This window comes from Schistocerca piceifrons, chromosome 2, assembly GCF_021461385.2.
Source record: "Schistocerca piceifrons isolate TAMUIC-IGC-003096 chromosome 2, iqSchPice1.1, whole genome shotgun sequence".
Taxonomy (NCBI): Eukaryota; Metazoa; Arthropoda; class Insecta; order Orthoptera; family Acrididae; genus Schistocerca; species Schistocerca piceifrons.
This window is the reverse complement of record NC_060139.1, coordinates 660,713,317-660,727,435: the sequence shown is the minus strand read 5'-3', so window position 1 is coordinate 660,727,435 and position 14,119 is coordinate 660,713,317. Positions and strand designations below refer to the sequence as shown.

At 45.2% G+C, this 14,119-nt stretch overlaps 1 protein-coding gene across 1 annotated transcript in view; it reads right to left on the bottom strand.

The window, feature by feature from the left end:
- LOC124775715 (glutamate receptor ionotropic, kainate 2-like) overlaps nucleotides 1-13,520 on the bottom strand; it is a 218,668-nt gene extending 205,148 nt beyond the window's left edge. The window contains exon 1 of the mRNA XM_047250540.1: nucleotides 13,343-13,520. Within this exon, the coding sequence (XP_047106496.1) occupies nucleotides 13,343-13,520 (178 nt within the window). The remainder of the gene's footprint in view (nucleotides 1-13,342) is intronic.
- Nucleotides 13,521-14,119: the final 599 nt, after the last annotated feature.

Sequence of the window (14,119 nt, the reverse complement as noted above, 5' to 3'; positions counted from 1 at the left end):
TGTGCATAAGCCACGTCTCCGCAGATCCTTTCTTGCAGGAGTGCTCCATATTTAGCAGTTATATACAACCACTCGCTCACAGAAAGATCCGTGCCTAAAGACTGGAAAATTGCTCAAGTCACACCAATACCCAAAAAGGGAAGTAGGAGTAATCTGCCGAATTACAGGCCTATATCACTAACGTCGATTTGCAGTAGGGTTTTGGAACATATACTGAATTCGAATATTATGAAGCACCTCGAAGAAAACGATTTATTGACACATAGTCAGCACGCTTCCAGAAAATATGGTTCTTGTGAAACGCAACTAGCTCTTTACACTCATGAAGTAATGAGTGCTATCGACAGGGGATGTGAAATTGATTCCATAATTTTAGATTTCCAGAAGGCTTTCGACACCGTTCTTCACAAGCATCTTCTAACCAAACTGCGTGCCTACGGAATATCGCCTCAGTTGTGTGACAGGAAATTTCCTGTCAGAAAGGTCACAGTTCGTTGTAATAGACTGAAAATCATCGAGCAAAACAGAAGTAACATCATGCGTTCCCCAAGGAAATGTTATAGGCCCTCTATTGTTCCTGATCTATATTAACGACATAGGAGACAATCTGAGCAGCCGTCTTAGGTTGTTTGCAGATGATTCTGTCATTTACCGTCTTGTAAAGTCATCAGATGATCAAAACGACTTGCAAAATGATTTAGACAAGATATCTGTATGGTGTGATAAGTGGCAATTGACCCTAAATAAGGAAAAGTGTGAAGTTATTCACATGAATACTAAAAGAAATCAGCTAAATTTCGATTACGTGATAAGTCACACAAATCTGAAGGCTGTAAATTCAACTAAATACTTAGGGATTACAATTACAAATAACCTAAACTGGATCGATCAAATAAATAATATTGTGGGTAGAGCAAACCAAAGACTGTGATTCATTGGCAGAACACTTAGAAGGTGCAACAGGTCTACTAAAGAGACTGCTTACACCACGCTTGTCCGCCCTATTCTGGAGTATTGCTGTGCCGTGTGGGATCCGCATCAGGTGGGACTGACGGGTGACATCGAAAAAGTACAAAGAAGGGCAGCTTATTTTGTATTATCGCCAAATAGGGCAGATAGTGTTACAGACATGATACGTGAAATGGAGTGGCAATCATAAAAACAAAGGTGTTTTATGTTGCGACGGGATCTTGTCATGACATTTCAATCACCAGTTTTCTCCTTCGATTGCGAAAACATTTTGTTGGAACCAATCTACGTAGGGAGAAATGATCTTCACGATAAAATAAGAGAAATCAGGGCTCGCAAAGAAAAATTTAAGTGCTCGTTTTTCGCGCGTGCCGTTCGAGAGTGGAACGGTAGAGAGACAGCTTGAAGGTGGTTCATTGAACGTTCTGTCAGGCAAATTATTGTGAACAGCAGAGTAATTACGTAGATGTAGATGTAGTGCTAGTCTTGAAAGTTTCGCCGGAGAACTTCTATGAAGTCTGGAGGGTAGGGAATGAGGTATTGGTGGAAGTAAAGCTGTGAGGGTAGGTCGTGAGACTGTACTTGTGTAGCTCTGTGGACAGAGCACTTGCCTGTAAAAGGAAAGGATCGCGAGTTCGGGTCTCGGTCATGCACACAGTTTCAGTTCGCCAGGAAGACCATAACCGTATCTTCAAAACCGTGGGACAAATATTTTAATTTAACTTTGGACATTGTTCAGTTAACCACACATATAGTATAGGGGACAGATCTGGTAATGTTTCTCACCACTGGAGTACCTCAACATCACGCACACTGTGCGTGGAAAATCGTTGTGTGCTGGTATGAATCAAGGTACACAATGTGGCGATCCGATGGCAGGGTGTGGGTATGGCGAATGCCCAGTGAACGTTATCTGCCAGCGTGTGTGGTGCCAACAGTAAAATTCGGTGGCGGCGGTGTTATGGTGTGGTCGTGTTTTTCATGAAGGGGGCTTGCACTACTTGTTGTTTTGCGTGGCACTATCACAGCACAGGCCTACACTGATGTTTCAAGCACCTTCTTGCTTCCCACTGTTGAACAGCAGCTCGGGGATGGCGATTGCATCTTTCAACACGATCGAGCACCTGTTCATAAAGCACAGCTTGTGGCGGAGTAGTTACACGACAATAACATTCTTGTAATGGACTGGCCTGCACAGAGTCCTGAGTTAAATCCTATAGAACACCTTTGGGATGTTTTGGAACGCCGACTTCGTACCAGGCCTCACCGACCGACTTCGATACCTCTCCTCAGCGCAGCACTCCGTGAAGAATGGGCTGCCATTCCCCAAGAAACCGTCCAGCACCTGATTGAACGTATGCCTGCGAGAGTGGAAGCTGTCATGAAGGTTAAGGATGGGGCAACACCATACTGAACTCCAGTGTTACCGATGGAGGGCGCCACGAACTTGTAGGTCATTTTCAGCCAGGTGTCCGAATACTTTTGACCACATAGTGTATCTTTTATTATGTTGACTATGACAGAAGTCTCTCAAAGATCTATACTGACGACCGAAATGTCGATGCTCATTGACCACCGTATGATAGTTTGTGTCGTTCTAATAATGGCTAACTACAGCCGATACTACACTCCTGGAAATTGAAATAAGAACACCGTGAATTCATTGTCCCAGGAAGGGGAAACTTTATTGACACATTCCTGGGGTCAGATACATCACATGATCACACTGACAGAACCACAGGCACATAGACACAGGCAACAGAGCATGCACAATGTCGGCACTAGTACAGTGTATATCCACCTTTCGCAGCAATGCAGGCTGCTATTCTCCCATGGAGACGATCGTAGAGATGCTGGATGTAGTCCTGTGGAACGGCTTGCCATGCCATTTCCACCTGGCGCCTCAGTTGGACCAGCGTTCGTGCTGGACGTGCAGACCGCGTGAGACGACGCTTCATCCAGTCCCAAACATGCTCAATGGGGGACAGATCCGGAGATCTTGCTGGCCAGGGTAGTTGACTTACACCTTCTAGAGCACGTTGGGTGGCACGGGATACATGCGGACGTGCATTGTCCTGTTGGAACAGCAAGTTCCCTTGCCGGTCTAGGAATGGTAGAACAATGGGTTCGATGACGGTTTGGATGTACCGTGCACTATTCAGTGTCCCCTCGACGATCACCAGTGGTGTACGGCCAGTGTAGGAGATCGCTCCCCACACCATGATGCCGGGTGTTGGCCCTGTGTGCCTCGGTCGTATGCAGTCCTGATTGTGGCGCTCACCTGCACGGCGCCAAACACGCATACGACCATCATTGGCACCAAGGCAGAAGCGACTCTCATCGCTGAAGACGACACGTCTCCATTCGTCCCTCCATTCACGCCTGTCGCGACACCACTGGAGGCGGGCTGCACGATGTTGGGGCGTGAGCGGAAGACGGCCTAACGGTGTGCGGGACCGTAGCCCAGCTTCATGGAGACGGTTGCGAATGGTCCTCGCCGATACCCCAGGAGCAACAGTGTCCCTAATTTGCTGGGAAGTGGCGGTGCGGTCCCCTACGGCACTGCGTAGGATCCTACGGTCTTGGCGTGCATCCGTGCGTCGCTGCGGTCCGGTCCCAGGTCGACGGGCACGTGCACCTTCCGCCGACCACTGGCGACAACATCGGTGTACTGTGGAGACCTCACGCCCCACGTGTTGAGCAATTCGGCGGTACGTCCACCCGGCCTCCCGCATGCCCACTATACGCCCTCGCTCAAAGTCCGTCAACTGCACATACGGTTCACATCCACGCTGTCGCGGCATGCTACCAGTGTTAAAGACTGCGATGGAGCTCCGTATGCCACGGCAAACTGGCTGACACTGACGGCGGCGGTGCACAAATGCTGCGCAGCTAGCGCCATTCGACGGCCAACACCGCGGTTCCTGGTGTGTCCGCTGTGCCGTGCGTGTGATCATTGCTTGTACAGCCCTCTCGCAGTGTCCGGAGCAAGTATGGTGGGTCTGACACACCGGTGTCAATGTGTTCTTTTTTCCATTTCCAGGAGTGTAGTTAACAGTACAAAATATTTTCTGTGATTTCATCAAAGATAACATTAAGTATACAATATTGTAAAGGCACACTCTATGCGGGTTTTGAGTAGTGGTTTGCTACGTTAAAGGTGACAAAGCTGAATACCGCGGACAGTACGTACCGATACGCAGAGTGTGCGCCACGTGGTACTTGGCTGCACAGTAGCGCACAGGTCCCGGAAGAAGCAGTAACACGAGAAGTAGTGGCTGGAACATCACAGCCCCACGACACCTCACCTGCAAAAGTCGGGAAATAACGTTACAGTCTATAATGGAAAGGGAGAGTTATGTCAGTCTCCATTTATTGGGAGGTATTAGAAGGGAAATGGGAGAATGGGACAGAAGAAGTCAGTTTTTGCCCTTGGAAGGAAAATCAATTGGCTGGCACTAACTCTGAAGAACATGCGTAGCCCTACTTCTACTTCGCTCATTATGAATGAAAGAGAGAAGGGGCGTATTCTGGAGGAACTTTTTTCAAATCCCTGTCCCACCAATTAGATTTACGTTTCCTTGAAGTAATTAAGGTGAGTGGTTCCTTTGAGAAAGGTCACTGCCTATTTGATTACACGTATGCTGGTCGACCTTTAGGTTTACGAGGCGCCAAGTCTAGCTCCTGAGCTTTGAACTCTTCCATGAAGAAGTTGTCTATCACTGGACTAAGTGGACTACCTATGGCGTCGCTTACGGCTATTCGTCGAACTTGCCATTCCACGTGAAATAGCTCGTGATGAGACATGCATGAAAGAGCGCTTGGTGATGTCTTGTAGGAAAATGGGACAGATATACTCCAGAGAATCACGGGCTGGCACTTTGGTAAACAAAGAAACAACATCAGAGCTGACCAGTATGTCGTTTGGTACAAGTTTTAATTTTTTCAGCTTCGCAGTGAAATGTCCCGAGTCCTTCATGTATGTGTCAGTTTTTCCCATGTGCGACTGGAGCAGAGAGGTCAAGCGTTTCGCCAGTTCATACGTCGGTGAGCTCGAAGCTCTTAATGGAATATTATTGATATGTACCTTTGGTAATCCATACATCAGAGGTGGTAGAGCTTCTGCGTTCCGCAGGTTCCTCTGCATATCCACCGAGAGAGAAGACGCCTTGAGTCACCGATTCGTATTCCGTGTGATCCGCTGTGTCGGATCTGCGCTTATTTTTGAGTGCCTCATCAGATCTAAGAGGTCCCAGATCTTCTGCTCATAATCTTCGGTCTTCATTACGACTATCGCATTTCCTTTATCAGCAGGTAGTACCAATACTCTTGTCGGCGTCAAGACTGTCGGTAGTCTGATACTCTTCTTTCTTCAGCTTGCAGGCTGGTGGTTTCGCTCGGTGCAGGGTCATGGCGGTTCCAATGGATGTTTCCTCAGCTCTTTCACAAGGATGGGTTCAAGTGGCCGCTTCGGTATTAGAAATGATGTCCTCCATAGGTGATAATAGCGAAAATCCCTCCTTTTTAAAAGACAAGGTGTTACTCTTTGGTCAACTGTCGTTCACTGAGGTTGACCACTATGCGTGACATGTCGGATATCGCCTTGTCAATCTGCTTCCTGCATCTTGTAAACTTTCTTCTGTCGCTCGGTGCAGCAGTGGAGTTCGTTCTGCATACTCCTCTGAATGATGCCGTTGACCTAGTCTCAGTCGTCTCGATGCATGCTGCCACTTACACTACAGGCCATTAAAATTGCTACACCACGAAGATGACATGCTACAGACGCGAAATTTAACCGACAGGAAGAAGATGCTGTGATATGCAAATGATTAGCTTTTCAGAGCATTCACACAAGGTTGGCGCCGGTGGCGACACCTACAACGTACTGACATGGCATGAGGAAATTTTCCAACCGATTTCTCATATATAAACAGCAGTTGACCGGCGTTGCCTGGTGAAACGTTGTTGTGATGCCTCGTGTAAGGAGGAGAAATGCGTACCATTACGTTTCCGACTTTGATAAAGGTCGGATTGTAGCCTATCGCGATTGCGTTTTATCGTATCGCGACATTGCTGCTCGCGTTCGTCGAGATCCAATGACTGTTAGCAGAATATGGAATCGGTGGGTTCAGGAGGGTAATACGGAACACCGTGCTGGATCCCAACGGCCTCGTATCACTAGCAGTCGAGATGACAGGCATCTTATCGGCATGGCTGTAACGGATCGTGCAGCCACGTCTCGATCCCTAAGTCAACAGATGGGGACGTTTGCAAGACAACAACCATCTGCACGAACAGTTCGACGACATTTGCAGCAGCGTGGACTATCAGCTCGGAGACCATGGCTGCGGTTACCCTTGACGTTGTGCATCACAGACAGAAGCGCCTGCGATGGTGTACTCAACGACGAACCGGGGTGCACGAATGGCAAAACGTCATTTTCTCGGATGAATCCATGTTCTGTTTACAGCATCATGATTGTCGCATCCGTGTTTGGCGACATCGCGGTGAACACACATTGGAAGCGTGTAATCGTCATCGCGGTACTGGCGTATCAGCCGGCATAATGGTATGGGGTATATCATTGGTTATACGTCTCGGTCACCTCTTGTTCGCATTGACAGCATTTTGAACAGTGGAAGTTACATTTGAGATGTGTTACGACCCATGGCTCTACCCTACATTCGATCCCTGCGAAACCCTACATTTCAGCAGGATAATGCACGACCGCATGTTGCAGGTCCTGTACGGGCCTTTCTGGATACAGAAAGTGTTCGACTGCTGCCCTGGCCAGCACATTCTCCAGATCTCTCACCAATTGAAAACGTCTGGTCAATGGTGGCCGAGCAACTGGCTGGTCACAATACGCCATAGAATATGAACTGTGGCATCGCGTTGAAGCTGCATGGGCAGCTGTACCTGTACACACCATCCAAGCTCTGTTTGACTCAATGCCCAGGCGTATCAAGGCCGTTATTACGGCCAGAGGTGGTTGTTCTGGGTACTGATTTCTCAGGATGTATGCACCCAAATTGCGTGAAAATGTAATCACATGTCAGTTCTAGTATAATATGTTTGTCCAATGAATACCCGTTTACCATCTGCATTTCTTCTTGGTGTAGCAATTTTAATGGCCGGTAGTGTAGTTGATAGCAAATAGCAAAACCTTTCTCATCCGTTATTGTCAGGTATCTCCGTGTTTGCATGAATTCGCTCACGAAGCACAGCTCGTTTTATTATAACATAGGTGGCTCGAAACAGCATATCCAGACACTCCGGGATGATGATGGCATTGAAACAGAGGATGACACGCGTAAAGCTGAAATATTAAACACCTTTTTCCAAAGCTGTTTCACAGAGGAAGACCGCACTGCAGTTCCTTCTCTAAATCCTCGCACAAACGAAAAAATGGCTGACATCGAAATAAGTGTCCAAGGAATAGAAAAGCAACTGGAATAACTCAATAGAGGAAAGTCCACTGGACCTGACGGGATACCAATTCGATTGTACACAGAGTACGCGAAAGAACTTGCCCCCCTTCTAACAGCCGTGTACCGCAAGTCTCTAGAGGAACGGAGGGTTCCAAATGATTGGAAAAGAGCACAGGTAGTCCCAGTCTTCAAGAAGGGTCGTCGAGCAGATGCGCAAAACTATAGACCTATATCTCTGACGTCGATCTGTTGTAGAATTTTAGAACATGTTTTTTGCTCGAGTATCATGTCGTTTTTGGAAACCCAGAATCTACTATGTAGGAATCAACATGGATTCCGGAAACAGCGATCGTGTGAGACCCAACTCGCTTTATTTGTTCATGAGACCCAGAAAATATTAGATACAGGCTCCCAGGTAGATGCTATTTTTCTTGACTTCCGGAAGGCGTTCGATACAGTTCCGCACTGTCGCCTGATAAACAAAGTAAGAGCCTACGGAATATCAGACCAGCTGTGTGGCTGGGTTGAAGAGCTTTTAGCAAACAGAACACAGCATGTTGTTATCAATGGAGAGACGTCTACAGACGTTAAAGTAACCTCTGGCGTGCCACAGGGGAGTGTTATGGGACCATTGCTTTTCACAATATATATGAATGACCTAGTAGATAGTGTCGGAAGTTCCATGCGGCTTTTCGCGGATGATGCTGTAGTATACAGAGAAGTTGCAGCATTAGAAAATTGTAGCGAAATGCAGGAAGATCTGCAGCGGATAGGCACTTGGTGCAGGGAGTGGCAACTGTCCCTTAACATAGACAAATGTAATGTATTGCGAATACATAGAAAGAAGGATCCTTTATTGTATGATTATATGATAGCGGAACAAACAGTGGTAGCAGTTACTTCCGTAAAATATCTGGGAGTATGCGTGCGGAACGATTTGAAGTGGAATGATCATATAAAATTAATTGTTGGTAAGGCGGGTACCAGGTTGAGATTCATTGGGAGAGTGCTTAAAAAATGTAGTCCATCAACAAAGGAGGTGGCTTACAAAACACTCGTTCGACCTATACTTGAGTATTGCTCATCAGTGTGGCATCCGTACCAGATCGGTCTGACGGAGGAGATAGAGAAGATCCAAAGAAGAGCGGCGCGTTTCGTCACAGGGTTATTTGGTAACCGTGATAGCGATACGGAGATGTTTAATAAACTCAAGTGGCAGACTCTGCAAGAGAGGCGCTCTGCATCGCGGTGTAGATTACTCGCCAGGTCTCGAGAGGGTGCGTTTCTGGATGAGGTATCGAATATATTGCTTCCCCCTACTTATACCTCCCGAGGAGATCACGAATGTAAAATTAGAGAGATTAGAGCGCGGACGGAGGCTTTCAGACAATCGTTCTTCCCGCGAACCATACGCGACTGGAACAGGAAAGGGAGGTAATGACAGTGGCACGTAAAGTGCACTCCGCCACACACCGTTGGGTGGCTTGCGGAGTATAAATGTAGATGTAGATGTATATGTAGGTACGATGTGCTTGGGATGCGGTGACTAGGCTCTTACATTTCAAGAATTTTGATGTGGCCCCTTGATACCGGCATCGCGAGAGAAAGGCGAGAGAGGACTTTGCGTTATCTTCTTCCCTTTTTGTTCAAGCCGTCGTTACAATCTGCAAATCTACGCCCCTTAGAGGCGTATTACAAAATTGTTAAGGTTTTCGTGGCCGCTTGTTAATAAACAGCCTATTGGCCTCTGTCTCAGGTTCTTCGACCGACGTTTGTTTGATGGTTTTTCTAACGTTCCACCAGCACGACTGGCTGGCATTGTTAAAGCTTCACCTACTGCTAGAGATGGACTGGGGTCGAGCTCGCAGTTGCAGATTTTATGTAACTGGCGCGCCAACGTCCAAGGAGATTTTCGTGGTCATTACCGCTGCGATTCTCTCCTTGCTACATGCAACGGTAGTTCGTCGCAGTACGGGAATCCAGAACAATCTGCAAATCTACTCCACCGCCGGCCGGAGTGACCGTGCGGTTCTAGGCACTCCAGTCTGGAATCGCGAGACCGCTGCGGTCGCAGGTTCGAATCCTGCCTCGGAGATGGATGTGTGTGATGTCCTTAGGTTAGTTATGTTTAAGTAGTTCTAAGTTCTAGGGGACTGATGACCTCGGAAGTTAAGTCCCATAGTGCTCAGAGCCATTTGAACCATCTACTCCCCGTATAGGCGTAGTACAAAATTGTTAAGGTTTTCGTGGCTACTTATTGACAAACCGCCTATTGGCTTTCTTCTTTCCTGCTTAAGCTATTGTCATGCTTGTTTATAACTTCTGTGAACAAGCGGGTATAATATCTCTTCTTTGCAGCAAGAACTTCGGTGTCGCCGAATTTTACTGTGTCGTCAGTCTGAAACAGCGCGTGCCCCAAACGGCCGATTTCTCCACCTTCCCCAACATGTACTGCCGCATGTATTCAGTGATCCTAGTGTTGACTAATCGTTCAGTCATTCCAACATGGATTTTTCCACATGCACATGGTATGCGATATATTTCCCACATTGCAAGTGGTCCCTTTACTCCTTTCCTGATCTGAAACACTCTTCGACGTTCTTTGTCAGTTTATAAATAGTCTTTACGCCGTGTTTGCGTAACATAAAACTGATCTATCCGTCACTCTGGGAATGTATGACGGAAAGGCCGTACTCGACTTTTTTTCTATGTGTCACTCCCCAGAGTGTTTTTTATGCTTCATTTATAACTGGCGGAGCAGTCATTGCTCTTCAGAACGCTTTCCAGGTGCTGCATCTCGCGACTGAGTTGCTGCGGTTCATACATCCGTCTTGCTTGTTAAAATCACATGAAGTGAACTACAAGCTTTGATATGCAAATGACTGGCATTTCAGTACATCTGTACAAAGTGCATGGGTTGAACAAAAGTACAGAAACATAGCCAGAAACGGATGCTTGAACTGTAAGTAGGCTGTTTAGGTTTTTATGTTGGTAACGCCACGTAGCGCTCTGTATGAAAACCACTGACGCCGCTTTCACACTATACGGTTTTGACCGTACGGCAAAAAGCCGTACGAGTTTTAGCCGTGCCTGTGTTGCTTTCACATTACACGGCTTTTTGACGTGACCAGTTGTTGGTGTCTATTCAGTTTGCTTAATGTGTGTATCAAGATGAACCGTAAACGAGTTGTTGCTTTGTGGTTGCTTCATCGTCGCCGCAAAAGAAAAGGTCGTCTTTTGTGGGTACACCCCATTAACCAGAGAAGAGACGAAGTGGGTTTATTTTATACACTCTTTGAAGATTTGAGGAACGACGGAAATAAATTCTTTAACTATTTCCGAATGTCTATTACCTCGTTTGACGAATTACATAGAAAACTAAAGGATGTGTTACAACGACAAAACACACAATTCCGCAATTGCATCCAACCTGTTCAAATGCTGGCTATCACGTTAAGGTAATTTAATACATAAAAACTAGTTCTGTTTATTTACTTATTTATTTGTGTTTTACATTTTTATTACGCTCAGATTATGAAGTAGAAAAGTCAATATCAATATCAGCAGTTGAAACCAAAGAGTTTGTAGCAGGACTGACTGTACTGTCACTTTGTGGCGACAGGCTCTCTGCAAAAACGTTGTAGAACTGCGTTGTTGATGGTGGGCCTTCATGGCTACTTGTGGAAGGCGAAGGGTATGGTGGTGGCACTTTATTAATTCGTTGATAAGAACTGCGACCTTGAGAAGTCTGTAATGGTTGTTCGAGAAAAGTAGTTGGGTTTGGTGCAGCTGGAGGAGGACGAATCTGATGCGTATGGTAAGAGGATATTGGAGCAGCATTTTCCATAGGTGAATAAGAATAAGCTTGAAATCTATTATTATAGGGCATGGGAGGTGTGTACTGGGTAAATGGAGGAGGTTGAGCTGTCAATATATTTCTCCTTTCATATATATTTTCTATAACTTTGAGGACTCCCATCTGAAACTGAAGATAATCCTGTTCATCAAATTTTTCCAGATGAGGCTTCAGACTAAGTAAAAATGACATTTTGCTGCAAGGTTTGTCTTCTTCCAGAGCTCGTAATATTTTCATTTCGATTGCATCAGGTTTTCTATGTTTTCTGTTTGTATGGCACTCGCTTTTGGATGTTTGTTGTGTGGGTGCTGTATCAAATGGCCCAGAAACATTCTCAGTATTTTCGACGGAGCCCTGCGTTTCTATATCTTCTTCCAGTCTGGCGGTGCGTTCCGATTGAAAACTGTCCTCCGTCTCTCGAGCATCATACAGCTTTTTTAGAAACTGCAGCTGATCAGAATATACATACTTTTTCATTTTCTTTGCTGCTGAGCCACTTTTTTTCGCAGCTTGAATTTTTATGTTTGACTTCACAAAGGAGTCTCGTAGATTGGTCCACCTCCGTATTACTTCTATACCTACATCAAAAGAAAACAAAACTGTATGAAAACATTTTAATTTTGTATAGAAAAAAGCAAAACTGTAACAAAAAATGTCCACTGCAAACTAAATGTCACTGATTTTTTTTCGTTTTGTTCAGGTATCTGGCAAGCGGTTGTTCCTTCACTGACTTACATTTCCAGTACAGAATTGGGATTTCTACAGCAAGTAAAGTGGTTAATGATGTATGCACAGCAATTTGGTCATCACTGCGGGAAGAATGTATACAAAGACCGACCAAAGAGGTATGGGAATCAATAGCGGCTGGATTTGAACGTACTGCTAATTTCCCCCACTGCTTAGGAGCGGTGGATGGAAAACATATCCGTCTTACTGCCCCATTTAATAGCGGATCAATGTACTTCAATTACAAAGAATACTTTTCTGTGGTTCTGATGGCTGTAGCGGATTCCAACTACAGGTTCATTTATGTCGACGTAGGAAGTTATGGCAAAGACTGTGACTCTTCAGTGTTCAGACGGTCCAGTTTATGGAAGTCAATAGAAAGTAATTCCCTGGAATTTCCAGACGTCCAATGTCTGCCTGGTACGGAAGGTCCAAAAGTACCCTACTTCTTCGTGGGAGACGCAGCATTTGGCCTACACACGCATTTGCTCCGGCCTTTTGGGGGAACAAACTTGACAGTTGAGAAACGTGTATTTAATTACCGTTTGTGCAGAGCAAGGAGGTATGTGGAATGTGCTTTTGGCATCCTCACCAATAAGTGGCGGTTGTTTCACCGACCTTTAAATGTTCATCCAGATTTTGCAGTAAAAATGGTTAAAGCTTGCATTGTTTTACACAATTTTGTACGTCAGAGAGATGGATTTATAATTGAAGACACCACATCCTTCACTGGTTTGGAAGACTTAGCCCAAGATGCCAACATAAGAGGAGGACTGACAGCCAACGCCATAAGGAACACTCTTTGTAAATATTTTATGACAAATGCTGGAAGCGTGTCATGGCAGATGTCAAAGATATAAATTAACAAGCCTTTTCCTTTTTGTAGATTGTTTGTGAAAGCCTGCGACTGTATAGTAAATAGTTTTCTTTATAAATAAATTACTGCTACCACTCACGTTTTTAATCGTTTTGTTTATATTTTGTACGACGCGTTTCGGGAAATAATTCCGATCTTCAAGTGCGTTTTTTTCTCTAAGTTTTCATTATGTGTAGTGTTTTTTTATTTGTGAGGTCTTGTGCGTGTTTCTCTTATAAATTACAGTAAAGAAAACAGAATGCAAGACCTGACACATAAAAAGACACCACACATGATGAAAACTTAGAGAAAAACGCACTTAAGGATGGGAATTATTTCCCGAAACGCGTCGTGCAAAATATAAACAAAACAAAAAAAACGTGACTGGTAGCAGTAATTTACTTATAAACAAACGATTTACTTTTAGAATAAAATTTATAACGTTAAATAAAAACTGTTTAAAACGTATTAAATGTAATATTAATATATTAAATAAATACTTACCAAACGCATTTTTATCTTTGTCTTCCATCTCATCAAAATCTTGCTTCAGTGCTACGCAAACTTCCCGCCAAGCATTCTTTGTAGCAATACGATCTCTATACGCATCTAGAGTTTTGTCCCACAGAACAGGTCTTACTTCCACCAAGGTTATCAAAAGTTCAGTATCAATTTCATCCATTCTTCTACACTTTTCAGTAAACAAGAATAAACACAAATGAATAAAACGACACTACAACGAACTAGTCGACGCCGTACGGCTCAAAACCGTCCAGTGTGAAAGCATGCACTTAGTCACGTAGGCCACTGTTGTCGAACTTGCCGTACGGCGACCGTCTGTTGTAGTGGCAAGACACGGCTGCAGCACGGCACGGCAGCGGCATTTTGCCGTCGCCGTATAATGTGAAAGGCGCCATACATTTCTTCACACCTACAGCCGTACGGCTTTTTGCCGTACGGTCAAAACCGTATAGTGTGAAAGCGGCGTGACTGTCTGTGTGCAGTCTGTGGCTGGTTGGCATTGTTGCAATATTCGCTATTGTAGTGTTGGGCAGTTGGATGTGAACAGCGCGTAGCGTTGTGCAGTTGGAGGTGAGCCACCAGCAGTGGCGGATGTGGGGAGAGAGATGGCAGAATTTTGAGAGCGGACGATCCGGACGTGTGTCCGTCAGAAAAAGGAAATTTGTAAGACTGGATGTCATGAACCTTTCGAACACTATTAAGGTAAATAAGTTGTTTGTTCGCTATCAAGTCTTTCATTTGCTAACTATGCCTATCAGT